At 44.5% G+C, this 14122-nt stretch overlaps 1 protein-coding gene across 2 annotated transcripts in view; it reads left to right on the top strand.

The window, feature by feature from the left end:
* CFAP57 (cilia and flagella associated protein 57) overlaps positions 1-14122 on the top strand; it is a 127059-nt gene that overhangs the window by 81227 nt on the left and 31710 nt on the right. For both annotated transcript variants that reach the window (XM_037908028.2, XM_043521515.1), the window contains 4 exons: positions 1167-1357; positions 6228-6401; positions 8578-8736; positions 9534-9677. In XM_037908028.2, coding sequence (XP_037763956.1) covers positions 1167-1357; positions 6228-6401; positions 8578-8736; positions 9534-9677 — 668 coding nt within the window. The remainder of the gene's footprint in view (positions 1-1166; positions 1358-6227; positions 6402-8577; positions 8737-9533; positions 9678-14122) is intronic.

The raw sequence follows: 14122 nt of genomic DNA, 5'->3' as shown, positions 1-14122 counted from the left end.
AGGAACTGCACTGAACTCATGGCAAATGATGAAGTGGAGAGGGAAAGTCCGTTAAAAAAAATGTGCGGCACATGAGCGAAATGGTGCAAAACCTTAAGGAATGCCGGGTATCGCTGTTATTATCTAGAATTATTTTAATTGAGTTGTATTGTGGTAACACCCAAAATGTGATCTCAATTTGAAAAAAAACAAAGAGTAAGAAGGGACAGGTATGAACCAGAGAGGTGGGGCAATAAGGAATGACAGGCAGGTAAGGAAGGTTGGGGGAACATCTAGGTAGCACCTGGGGAGACTGGAATGGCAGAAGACTCCTACAGCAACGGAGTAGAGAAATCTATGTATATGAGTGCCAGGAAAATGGAGGAATTCAAAGAAGCACTGGAGATACGGGGAAAGGCAAGGCAGTGACATTTGGCAACAGCAGATGTTCATGCTTTGGGATTGAGCACATCACAAGGAGAGAGGAGAGTGAAACTGTGATGCTTGTTCAAGTACAGTTCTCCTCTACAAACTGACTGTGTAAAAATGACACAATCTTACCTCTCATTCAGTGAGGAAACCAGTATGCAGTGCACCCTGCACAGCACAGAAGTAGCTAGGCCCAAAAGTCATATTTAAGATCAGTGTTCCCTCTAATTTCTCCCACATGTGCAGAATGAATTTTGTTATATGCACCTATATGGAGGTGATGTGTGACACACAACAAAATTCATTTGGTGGGGGGTGGGGCCAAAGGGTTCAGAGGGTTGAGAGGGGACTCAGAGTTGGGGCAGAGGGTTGGGGTGCAGAGGTGTGAGGGCTCTGGGGTGCGAGCAGGGATGAGGAGTTCAGGGTTGGGGTAGAGGGTTGGGGTGCAGGCTCTCGGATGGAGCTGGGGCAAAGGGTTGGGTTTGGGGGGTGAGGGCTCTGGCTGGGGATGTGGGCTCTGGGGTGCAGGCTGTCCCAGAGCTACAGCAGGGAGATAGGACCTCCCCCCGACCAGCTCTCTCTCCCCACAGCAGCACCTGGGCACCATGCATTTGAAGAAGTGGGTTTTTTACCCACGAAAGATTGTGCCCAAATAAATCTGTTCATCTTTACAGTGCCACTGGACTCCTCGTTGTTTTTATAGAAGAATAGGACATATCTTCCTGCCGTTAGCATGGTCATTTCCATCTTGTTCCCAGAATCTGGCAACAACCAGAAACTTTTGTTAGAATATGAAAAATACCAGGAGCTGCAAGTGAAATCCCAGCGGATGCAGGAGGAATACGAGAAGCAGCTACATGATATGGAGGAGACCAAGAACCAGGCCCTGGAGGAGCTGACAGAATATTATGAGGCAAAACTGCATGAGAAAACCACCTTGCTGGAGGAGGTATGAACTACACACATGCCTTGGGCTCCTGACTGTATCCTATTTCTAATTGTAGTAACACGTCTTCCAAAGCCAAGGGAGGTGTGCCTTCTGCACGTAGGGCCCTGTCCCTGATAGCGGGGAAATGAGTGCTCAGGAAGCAGGGGCTTTCTTATTGCTCTTCTGAGTTAGCTGGGGCATATGCCTTCAGTAAGTACCATTCTAAGGCAGTTGTCTGCCCGTGATATTTCTCTTCCTGCGTCTCCATCCGTTTGGAAGGGTGTGCCTTAGGATCTCTACCTGTCTGTATGACTCTTTTATTCATAGAATCGTAGGACTGGAAGGGACCTTGAGAAGTCATCTAATCTAATCCCCTGCACTCATGGCAGGACTAAGTGTTATCTATTAACATCTAAGTATCAGCTATTAACATCTGACAGGTGTTTGTCTAACCTGCTCTTAAAAACCTCCACTGATAGAGATTCCACAACCTCCCTAGGCAATTTATTTCAGTGCTTAACCACCCTACCAGTTAGGAAGTTTTTCCTAATGTCTAACCTAAACCATCCTTGCTGCAATTTAAGCCCATTGCTTCTTGTCCTATTCTCAGAGGTTAACAAGAACAATTTTTCTACCTCCTCTTTGTAACAACCTTTTTGGTACTTGAAAACTGTTATCATGTCCCTCTTCATTCTTCTATTCTCCAGACTAAACAAACCCAGTTTTTTCGGTCTTCCCTCATAGGCCATGTTTTCTGAACTTTAATCATTTTTGTTGCTCTTTTCTGGACTTTCTCCAATTTTATTCTTTCCCCTCTCTGCCAAACAATTTGACCTTTTCTCCTTCTGTGTCAAGATTACTTGTTTTTCGTGCTTCTGAGAAGTCCCCACTTCATTGCTTGTCCTGGGAACTGTTCAACATGGTTATAGGGAGAGTTATTTACCTAGAGTCTCCCATTCTCAAGATACTCACTGTGATGGGTTCCCCCCAGGGTGCCATCTGGAATTGAGGTACCACTGAGCCCACCTGACCCACCAGCCTGGGTTCCCTTTACCCTGTACTGCTGTGACCAGCCTGCCAAGCCTTCTCCCAGGCTCCAGTCTACACCTTCACCAGCACACACAGAGGTAGGGACACACCTAGCTGCCGAAACATACAGATGCTCTGATCTCCTCTGCTTGGGAAGGCTTCAGCTAAGGAACTCCCCAGATATGCAAGTGCATACCCCCCTCTGGAGGGTAAAACCAAAATTTCTCTGTCTTGCACTGTACAGAGAACTGTACAGCGTAAGCTCATGAAATTCGCCCTCTCCCTCAATGTGGAGAGGAAATATACAAGAGCTTTTTACCCCAAATTATAACTTCCATGCACTGGTTTGTGATAAAGCAAAAACAAATTTATTAACTACAAAAGATAGATTTTAAGTGATTATAAGGGATAGCAAACAGATCAAAGCAGATTACCTAGTGTGACAAAGTGGGGATTTTCCCTTGTTATGTTGTATGTGAATCTTACTGTTGAGCCTATGTGAGTTTTACTTTTTTGCATGAATAATGTGTGCCTCAGTTTCCCTGTGTGCTGCACCAATACCTTGGTGGTGGGAATAGGGGTGTGTGACTTTGACTGAGACCTCTGGGGCAGGCGAGGCTGCTCCAGCTGTCTGCACGTATGCTATGACCGGTGCCCTTCGTAACCCGAGACCCAGGAGGGGAATGCAACCAGGTGACTCTTGGCTTGGGAAGTGAGACGAAGAAAGGACGAGGAGCAACGGGGGTGTCTGAGGTCGGGTCACTGGAAGATGGGCAGTCCTTTTTGGGGACTGGAAGAGGGGGAATCCGGGCCATCTGGTCCAGGAATCCCCAAGATGGACTTGGCTGAAAGTCACTGATTTCTGTGCTAACAAGTTCTGTTCTATGCTGTGTTCCTGTCAACTAATAAACCTTCCATTTTATGCTGGCTGAGAGTCACGTCTGACTGCAGAGTTGGGCTGCAGGGCCCTCTGGCTTCCCCAGGAGCCCCGCCCTGGTGGACTTGCTGCGGGAAGCGCACAGTGTGGAAGGGTCTGCTGAATGCTGAGGTCAGACCCAGGAAGGTCAAAGCTGTGTAAGCTTCTTGCCCTGGCGACCATATGCTCAGAGAGAGGAGGCATGCTCCCCTAGAGTCCTGACTAGCTTCATATGGAGTTGTTCCAGAGCATTGGCCCAGTGGCTCCATGACACCTAGCAAATAAACAAAAACTCAATCTAAGCGTAATATACTAAGAGATTGGATATGAGTAGCAAATTCTCACCCTAAATGATGATTTAAGCTGGTTGCAGAGATTCTTAAAGGGCCAGCTGCTCTTGCTTGCAGCTTAAAAACCCCAGGTAATCCTCTTGCAGGCTAGAAATCCCTCTAGCCTGGGTCCAGCACTTCCCCCCAGTTCAGTCCTTGTTCCTCAGGTGTTTCCAAGAGTCTCCTTTGGGCAGGGAGTCAGTGAAGAACCTCAATTATGTCATTCCCTTGCCTTAAATAGCTTTTGCATATGGCAGGAACCCTTTGTCTCCAGCTTGGCTCCCACGCCCAGTCAGTGGAAAAACAATGGTATTCCAAGATGCAGTCCAATTTCAGGTGATCTGGTCACATGACCCTGTCATGTCACAGCAGCCATGACTCCGACTCCGTTTGTAGCATCCTCAGAAAGGCTCCCCGGTGGGAGATAAACTTCTTCTAAGGCTGTTGTTTTCTCTAATGGCCCTTCCCAGCCATCCATCTAGACTGATTGCATTCTGCCTAGTGGGCATTCCCCAGGTGTAAACGTATTTGTAATACAGATACACAGTCGATATTCCTAACTTCAGATACAAAAATGATACATGTATACAAGTAGGATAATCAGATTCAGTAAATTATAACCTTTTCAGTGATATCTCACATGCCTTATCTTGCACAAAATACATTATAATTATGCCATACTCATATCATATTACTATTACTATCATATTAATATTATGAAGAAGAATACGGGGCATAATGCCACACCCATCTTAATAGATCTCCATACTCAGACCTGTGTACATGAGCTTAGTGGGAACTCCTACACTTCAAAGTTCTAAATCCCTGAACCCAGTAGGGAGTGTCTCTGTCCCTATGCTGCTAGAATGCTAAAAGTCTGCCCTCAGTGCTCCAGCTGTCACCCCCAGACTCTTTGTCAGTCATTTTTTGTCCCTCTGTGGAACAGCCTCCCCCTGCCCTTCTAGCTGAAGCACAACCCTGCTTTTCCCAGGGGGAACTCCCCACAGCCTTACTGAGAGGTCATCTTTACCAGGGGAGCATCCCTTAAGCACTCTGGCACTCTCACTGTCCCTCTGGGTCCAGCTCTCCATTATGCAGGTATAAGTAGGTAAGCCCCTCTGTCATCAGATGTTCGGCTGCATGCGTGTGTTCGCTCTGTGTGCTGTCCCAGCTCTGCACAGACAACTGGCACAGCAGACCTCGAGCATATCACCCAGTAAATCCACAGACTTGGTTTTCAGCGACGGAACTTGGTCAGATTTATTGGCGACAAGGCATGGTGCTAATGCCCAGGCTCAATGGTTACAGGTACACTAACACATGTATGCCAGTGACAATGGACCAGCTCAGTGAATGGCAGGACTTTCCATTCTCCCCTTGGCCAGACAAAGACATTGCCTCTGAGATACATATTTATACACCAATACAAACAAGTTATGTGTCACCCCTGATGTATTAAGGTGCCACCCATTGCCTTGTACCTGTAGGCTCGATCAAAACATCTCTATTTATCATGCTGTCATCCTGACCTTATCCTTAAGATGGGTCAGCATGTTCCTTTTCTCTTTGGGGAATGTGTTTGGTATCAGGGTGTTCTGGTACCACCTTTCTGGAATGTGCTTGCATGAGTGCTTTGTGCCTAGCAACTCTTAGGAATAGATGTTTTTGCAATATCAGCCCTATACTGCCAAAAGAGCCAGGGCCTCTTGCTCACAACTTAACTTTGTTTGATATCAGCAAAGTTTTAACTACTTTAGCTCTGGCCTCAGGCCTCACACTAGGTCTCTGATACAAGGCCTTATGTTTCAGGCCCTCTTCCAACTACACCCTTGTCTTGACTACTCCCTTGTCCTACTTGTAGTCCTACTTGTCTTGACTACTCCCTTGTCTTCAGCCCTCTCCGACCCTCAACTCAGGCTTTCTGGCTTAGAGCCAGCAGGCACCTCCTTCGGCTGCTCTTCCTGCCTTCAGCTTTCTCTGGCCCCTGGGTCTCTGGCCTGGGGAGATCAGCCAGCAAATCCCACTTGCTCTGCCTGCCTTCAGCCTTCCCACAAAAAACTACTTCTGGGTTCCGACAGCTCTCATGTGTCCTGACTGACTGACTGACCAGGCAGCTCTCACTTGTCTTCTTCCTGATTGTTCCTTGCAGTCCTGACTCACCGGGTCTCTCTGCTCTCTCAGACTTTCCCTGATATTGTATAGATCCAGGTACTTCCCTGCCCTCCTAACTGGTCAAACTAGGAGCACCTCTTCCGGCACAGAAGAGCTGGATGTATTTAATTGACAGGGGCCCACCACCCTGTGACAGTCTGTTAACAATTTTTTGAAAGAAATTTAATCATCTTAGAATTGGAATTTGTTTAAATAGTATTAGTACAGTCAAAGCTCAGGGATCCATTAAAGTATATGTATGCTCAGAGGAGAATAATCATTACAGATAAGTACGTAAGTAACTCTTCTTCCCCATCGCCAATAGCTTGCTCAGATTTCATGGACCCACTGCTACTATTTCCCAGTCACCTCTGAGAAGAAACTGAAGAAAATACAAAGTCTGATAGTTATGCTAGAGATCCTTGCCCTCCCACCTCTGTCTCCAATTTTCTTTTCCTGATTCCAGGCACAGGATGACGCCAGGCAGCAGCTTCAAGAGTTTGAAGAAACTAAGAAACAGATTGAAGAAGATGAAGATCGGGAAATCCAGGAAATCAAAATCAAGTATGAGAGACGACTTCGGGAAGAGAGAGAATCAAACCTGCGGCTGAAAGGAGAGACAGGAATCATGAGGAAGAAGGTAATTTCAATTCTCTAAGAGAATCTGATCTGGCACCCTGGAATACTAAAGCTGAGTTGAGTGTAGAATGTGTTCAATGGGAGTACTAGTCTATTTCTAGACATGTACGGCATTTTACTGATGTATAAAAGGGCAACTGCTCCTTTCTATAATATAGCTTGGGACCCTTACAATATTATGAGCAAAAAAAGAAGCTACATTCTGGTGTAACAGTGACTAGATTAAAGGGAGAAGAGAAATTATAGGTTCCCCCCGCCACAGGGGCAATGCAGAACTTTTCCCTCTACTAAGTTTACTGATATCTAGTACAGTTTGGGGCACTATATAAATAATTAGTAACAATAATAGATAGTCCCATCTCTTGCAATTAAACTTTCTCATGCTTCTCAGGAGACTTTGCCACAATTTGATATATATCTTATTGTCAGGAAAGTATTCCTGGTATTCAACCAAACTTTGTGTCCAGTTTTATCCCATTTCCCTTAATTTTCACCCCTTTGTAGTAAACACTTCCTTTCCTTCCTTGGTGTTTATACTCCTCAGATATTTGTAGAAAGTTATGTTTGTCATCATCGTGACACTTAAACAATTTTCAAGTAAATATGACTGTATTAGAATGACAAGCTATACAATTGTTGCCAAAGTGTAAGGAAAATTCATACCCTCTCAGATCTCTCTCGGGGCAGGTACAACTCAAGCAGGATAAGATTATGTACTGTATTTGAGGTTTGATCCATTATGTCCATTTGTAGGTTCTGTCCTGATTACCATTCCTGATATAGTGGCAGGTTGCTACATAGCATGGAGCCATCTCCGTCATCTTTACTTTCTCCCAGGGTCAGGTAGTTTTTCCACATCACTCTCCAGTTCCTGGTAATATGAGGAAATATCTTTCTTATTTGTATTTGGGACATTGAAGTAGAAAGTGTCTCTGTCTCCATCTCTTCTGTCACATTAGCTGCACAGTCGCTCCTCTCAGGGTTTAGACTGTGCTTTGTGTGTCACAAATCTACCTGTCGTTTGTGGTCACTGATTCTGTGCTTGGAGAGAGCCTGCATTTGAATCCAAGTACATCTTTAGTATCTACTCTTCCTCCTATCTGTGCTTCCTTCCACATTGCAATCTATCCATAGAACAGTCTCCTTTTCTTATACTCCTAATGATCCCCTCTCTTCATTCATATTCCTCCATAAAAGCACACAAACTGCTCCATAAAGCCTTCACCACAGTTTCCCAGGAGATCTGCAGTGCTTTGTGACTGCACCTTCACTGGGTGTAATTTATGTATCTGAGTTGAATTTTCTGTGTTTATACCAGAGATAGAATTTAAGCATTCATTAAAAAAGAGAAAAGAAATAGCCTTTTCTCTTGTGAAGATCTGAAGATAAGCAGAGCATGATATGGTCTTCCTGAGTCTGCCGATGGCTCAGGAGCCTCTCCTGTTTTCAAAACTTTGCCAAGAAGCACCAATGTGCAATTAGCAAGACTCTGGCCAGTTAGGGTATTTCTATACTGCAGTGAGAGATGTGATTGCAGTTTGGGTATTCATACCCAGCTTTAATCTAGCTAGTGTGGCTAAAAATAGCAATGAAGGTAAGGTGGCATGGGCTTCAATTCAGACTGTACAAGCTCACCCAGAACCCTGGATATATACTTGGATTTCTAGCTCATGCTGGGATCCATGCTGTTGTGTCTTCACTGATATTTTTAGCTGCATTAGCTAAATTAATGCTAGCCCAAGTATTATGTTCTGCCTGTTCATGCCACTAAAACTCTTATGCAGAGTCATCATCCCATCTTGTTAATTGACATCTTCTCCTGTCTAGCTTCCCTGACATCCACCTTGCCCCCTTCCAATCCATACACAATGTAACTATTGAGATCATTGTCTTCCTTGCCTATTGCTCCTGGCTGCTATCTTCTATACTGTATCCACTCAAAGCTTCTTCTGACCTTCAAGGCTCTTCTTGTTACTTGTTTTCCCCCTTTGCTTTCTTCCATGCTGCCTCATCACATGAAATGCTCTTCCTGAACTGATTATTAAATTCATTACTCTCTCATCCTTCAGATCCCTTCTCATAACTCACTTCTGCCACATTGCCTACAAGAAATCAGCCAAAGTAGGATGTTTAAATTGAATGGCAGTTGCAGAAAGTTAGTATTTGTGTGTGTCTAGTTCAACAGCTTACAGAAGGAGATTGAAGAGCGCAGCAATGACATTGAGACAATGAGAATGGAACAGCAGAAGCTGCAAAGTGTCATTAAGTCATTAGAGAAGGATATTCTGGGACTGAAGAGAGAGATTCAAGAAAGAGATGAGACTATCCAAGACAAGGTGAGGCAGAGCTATGACCGTCTGAGTAGCTGAGTTTTGTCACCATCCCCTCACTCAAACACTGCTATTGGTATTACAATTATTTGAATTATAGCACTCAGAGACTCTAATTAGTATCTGGGTCCTATGTGCTAAGCTCTGAAGAAACTTGAACAAGAACACAATCCCTGCCTTGAAGAAGAGCTTACAACCTAGAGTTGAGGACTCTGTGGGTATGTCTACACAGCAAAGAGAGCAGCTGACCCATGCCACCCGACTTGGGCTCGCAGGGCTGCGGGACTGTTTCATTGCTGTGCAGACTTCTGGGCTCAAGATGGAGCCTGAGCTCTGGAACCCTCACAGTACACCTCCAGTCCGAGCCCAGAAGTCTACATAACACTGAAACAGCCCTGCAGGCCCTGCCCCATGAACCTGAGTCGGCTAGCACAGGCCAGCCAAGGGTGTCTAGTTGCTGTATTAGACATATTCTATGTTTCTCCTCTCCCCCGAGATCTTTCCTTGGGGATCTGTAGCTCAGGATTTCGAGCTACTTACCCCTTCCTTGGATTTTGTAACTGATATTTATATAGTCATTCCCTTCCCCTTGTTCTTTGTCCCTCTCTATGGGATTTGTGACTTAAGGTCTCATCTCCATTTCCATTTCTCTGAGGAACTGTGGCTACGGTGTCTTTTTTCCCCTCAACATCCAGACATCACTCCAGGGATCTGGTTGAGAGGTCTGTGTCTGATTCTCACTGGCCTCCTGCTTTGATTCTTTGCAGAGAGCACTGACTTGTACATATGTTTACTTGTCCCAGGAGAAGCGGATTTATGAACTAAAAAAGAAAAACCAGGAACTGGAAAAGTTCAAGTTTGTACTGGATTATAAAATAAAGGAGCTGAAGAAGCAAATAGAACCCCGTGAGAATGATATCAAAGCAATGAAGGAGCAGATCCAGGAGGTGAGCAGTGCAATCTTCTGACCCCTGCCACCCAGCCCTCCCTCTGTTCAAAGAGATGATAGGCCAAATGTACTAGGAGACTGCACCACATTTGTCCTTTGATTTGCCTTCTTTAATGAGCATAAAGTATTGACTCACTCTTAATCCAAACTTGATTTCTTTGTTACCAATAAAATGACTTCTGCACATTGGCCACCCCTTCCCCTTTATACCAAGTCCCTGAGATGACCTTCGTTTACATGGGAATTGCCGCAGTGGATCAGACCCAACTAGTGTGGTGTCCTGTTTCAAACAATGGTTAATGCCAAACTCTGCATAGGAGGGTGTAACTCATTTTCTTAATAAGACATCAAATTGTACATACTAACCTATGGGAATTCTTCATTCAAAATTTTATGTGAATGAATGTTTGACTTCCACTTACATCAGACTGTTAATCCCATTGTTTTCTTTCCAAATCTTCACTCTCACCGCAGAAACTAGTCTCCAGTCCCCAGATGTTGAGGGGTTTTTAAAATTTTTGGTTAGAACTAAGACATTTAGGAAGTCACCTAAACTTTTGAAGCCTTTGGAGACCTTAGGCCTATATAGTTCTTCAAATGGCTTCCTCATATTTCCATGCTTGGGATGCAGCAGATTCATGCAGTTCAGATGGTGGAATTTAATTCATAATGCTGGTTGGTGCTCTCATGCACCCCTCCCCCATCTGTTCCTGAACATTCTAGGAGTTTAGCTACAATGAATGGCATGGCACTGCAACCACCTCATTCCTTCCCACCACCAGCTGGGACAGATCAGGAACAGCTCCAGGAAGAACCCCAGACCCCTTTTATGTAGTGTGCTTAGTGGTTACATAATAGTTTAAATCACTTTACTTTAGATATTTTAGTGTAGGTTTTTGGTTTTATTATTAAAGTTTTTGATGTTAGATTACTTTTAAATTATCTTCGGAACCAAGAGAGACGGTGAATCTAAAAGCAAAGAGATCAGGGTTCAATCAGCATGCCTCAAGCCCAGTGCCATATCTGTCATCAGATTGACACACTTGGTGCCTGACTTGTCTTGGAGAGTGACACTCTCTAGGTGTTCTAGATATATTGCTTTTACAAGAAGGACGAGAAAGGAGAAGCAGAACAAACTGAAGGCCATTCTGCTTCAGGAAGCCCTTGCAATAAAACCTGTCAGTGCTGAAAAGACAGGTGGCTCCAGAAAAAATCTTAGACCTGCTCCAGCATCAAATGCCTCAAAGTTGGGAACTAAATAATACAAGGTACTTGCATTGGTGCAATCTAGTTTGCTGGACACAACTTCAAAGAAACAGAAAAAGGACCCAAAACATTTATCTCAGGGAGCTAAGACTAAAAAGTGTTCAGGGGATAGACCCTTTGTTAGCAGAGCTGCCCCACAACTGCAGATCTCTCCAGATCCCATTATATTGGAACCAAGCAGACAAGCATGCAGTAAAGACTCCAGACATCCTCTTTCAGCAGCAGACTTGTTCATTATACCAGATCCTCATGTACTGGACCCATTAGTTGAGGAAACAAGGAGAGAGCCACTACAGCTCTGGCCGTTCTGTTATCATTGTCTGCGATCCCTCAGGGTCAAGGATGATCTCTTCCACAGGTTGTTTTTTTGTGCGTGTCCTTTGGTGACTGGAGGAGTCCAATCCTTAGGCCGCAAACTCATTGTCAAACATTGCAGGTGATGTTGGAAGACAGGGTTGGGCCATGATTGCTGCATAATAGTAGTCTGTCCTTTCTTTTCTGTCATTTTTCTGCGAACAGGGCAAGGCAATTTTCCTCAAAAGTGATCATCCCTTCTCTGACAAGTCTTTGCCAGTTAGCCCTGTCCTGGGCTACTGTCTCCAAGTGCATGCTATCAATGTCACATCTCTTGATGTTTGTCTTAAGGGTGTCTTTAAAGCATTTCTTTTGGCCTCCCCTTTTCCTTTCTCCTTTGGTAAGTTGGTACAGTAATTGTTTTGGTAGGCATGCATCAGGCACGTGCACACAGTGCCCGCTCCATCTCAGCTGATGCTAGATAATCAGGGCCTCAATACTGAAGGTGTTGGCCTCCGTGAGACACTGAAGTTAGTGCGGTGATCCTCCCACTTCATGTTGAAGATGTTCCGGAGAAAGTGCTGGTGCTGGCATTCTAGGTTTTTCAGATGTTTTCTGTAGGTCGCCCAAGTCTTGCAGCCATAGAGGAGAGTTGGGATTACCATCGCTTTATAAACTGAAAGTCTAGTGTGTGTTCTGATGTTGTGATTATTGAACTCCTGTCGAGACAGTCTGCCAAAGGCAAGGCTTGCTGAATCTCGATGTCTGTGTTTGCCCCCTGTGAGAGATGGCTGTGAAGGTAGGCAATGTGTTATACATTTTTCCAGTTCTTCCAGTTCTTCTCTGTCAATGTAGAACTTCCTTGCCGAGTCTGATGATTGACTGGGAGCCGGCTGGTGGAGAACTTTTGTTTTGCCAATGTTCAGGGTTAGCCCTAGGCTTTTGTAAGCTTCAGAGAAGCAGTTAAGGGCTATTTGTAGATCCTCCTTTGAGCGTGCAACTACAGCACAATGATCTGCGTACTGGAGTTCAGTTATTGGGTGACCCTACCAGGAGTACAAGGCTCCCGATGGCATTGCTCTTGGGGTCTTTAGTACATACAAGCTTCTCCACCACGTTAAGGTGGCAGCCCAAGGAGAAGCAATTCTGTTATAGTGCACGCTCAGATTCATTATTCAGATCCAATGTCTCCCATACATTCGGCTCCAATATTACTGACTCTGGAAAGAGAGCTCTCCTTGAACAGGGATGTGCCCTATAGAAATGAGAAGATGAGTAGAAGAAAGTCAGTTGTTAACTTACCTGTCTTGTCCTAAGATACCATCCAGTTCCCCAGCTAGATATTTGTCTTCAGTTCTGGAACCTTTATTATCACCCATAATTTCTGTTTCGGATCCTAGATTAGAACAACAGTTGGAATTGTATCACGGACCACTTGGTTCCAGCCTTCATCTGGGATGAAACTTTTGGGCTCTCAAACAGTCCCTGAGAATGCTTTGTATTACAGTGAACGATATCTGCACGTGGATTATTGGTTGGAGTGGAGGGTGCCACCATGGTATAGACTACCTTTTTCTTGGAGTGGCCACTCTTGGGATATGTGCCCATTGATGTTGTTGAATGGTGTAGTCTTCTATTAATTATGCCTGTTAGAGTACTCACACATCCCCACCCCTACTCTCAGCGTTCAAGCACATTCTGAGGGTGGGGCTATACAAACAGGCATGGCAGCAGTTGCTGCCTCAGTTCCAACCACTGACCATGGATGCATGTGAGCCTTCTTCAGTGTCAAGATCTTTACTCTTTTAATAATTATATAGTTACTAACACTTAAAGTATTAACAACTATTAGTATTACTGTTAGCAATGGCAGATTTGAAGAACAAGAAATACAGATTAAAAGATATTTGTCATGTCCTGCCTGGAAAACTGCATCAGACACCTATGATTGGTGCTTAGGAGAAGGGCACCCCCTTCTCATTGCACTGTCTGCAGGATTTTCACACTGCGAGCTAGAAAGGAGAGGCAGAACAGACTTGAGGTCCTCTTTCTGCAAGAAGCCTTATCAGTTAAAACCTGTGGATCTGAGGTTCCTAATGCTCCAGATAAAAGAGATAAGAGGCCTGAATGGGCTTCAGGACCTTCTGGTATCAGGAAACCTTCTACTTACAAAGCATCAACACCAAGCTCCAGATTTAAAAAGATTGAGCATTTGGTAACAAAACCCTTGGACCCATTTCTAATAAGGGTACAGACAGTAATTGAAACAGTCTTGGACAAAAGACAGTCTATACCTGAGGCCTCTGCAGAACTGGGACCTTCAGTTCTGAGAAAAAAGGCCAAGACTAAACATCTTTTGGTGTGTGGCATTGTTTCTCATTCTGGGAATCCTCCAGATTGTAAGTATGTGGATCCTCGATGCACCACAGAGGTGAGATCTAAAACAGACAGTATCATCAAATTATCTTCTTTGCTTAGTTCCTAAGAAATTAGCAGATCCAGGTATTCCATCAGCACCATCTTATGTGGTACCACACAGGTACATGTGTAACTGTGTTACTTGGATCTTCTAGGTTCTTCGCTGAGACAAGAAGAAAGATGTTTGGATAAGGATTTGTCACAAAGCTCTCCTTCTCACAAGTGACACAAAGCTGTTTCCTCACCACATGAGTCTTTGATTATGTTACCTCCATCTCCCAGGACACCTATAGGGTCACCTTGACAACCTGGTGTGTGTGTTGTCTTCCTGATTCCTGTTTCTGTTTTGTTTCCTGGTTCTTGATCCCTGAACTCAGGGTTCCTGTTCCTTTTTCTTTTGCAGGGAAAAGCTGCTTAGGACCTGCTACTACATATCTGCTATTTGAACTGTTATGTTTTGTTGAG

The sequence above is a fragment of the Chelonia mydas genome, chromosome 8, assembly GCF_015237465.2.
Source record: "Chelonia mydas isolate rCheMyd1 chromosome 8, rCheMyd1.pri.v2, whole genome shotgun sequence".
NCBI lineage: Eukaryota > Metazoa > Chordata > Testudines > Cheloniidae > Chelonia > Chelonia mydas.
This window is presented reverse-complemented; position numbering and strand designations above follow the sequence as displayed.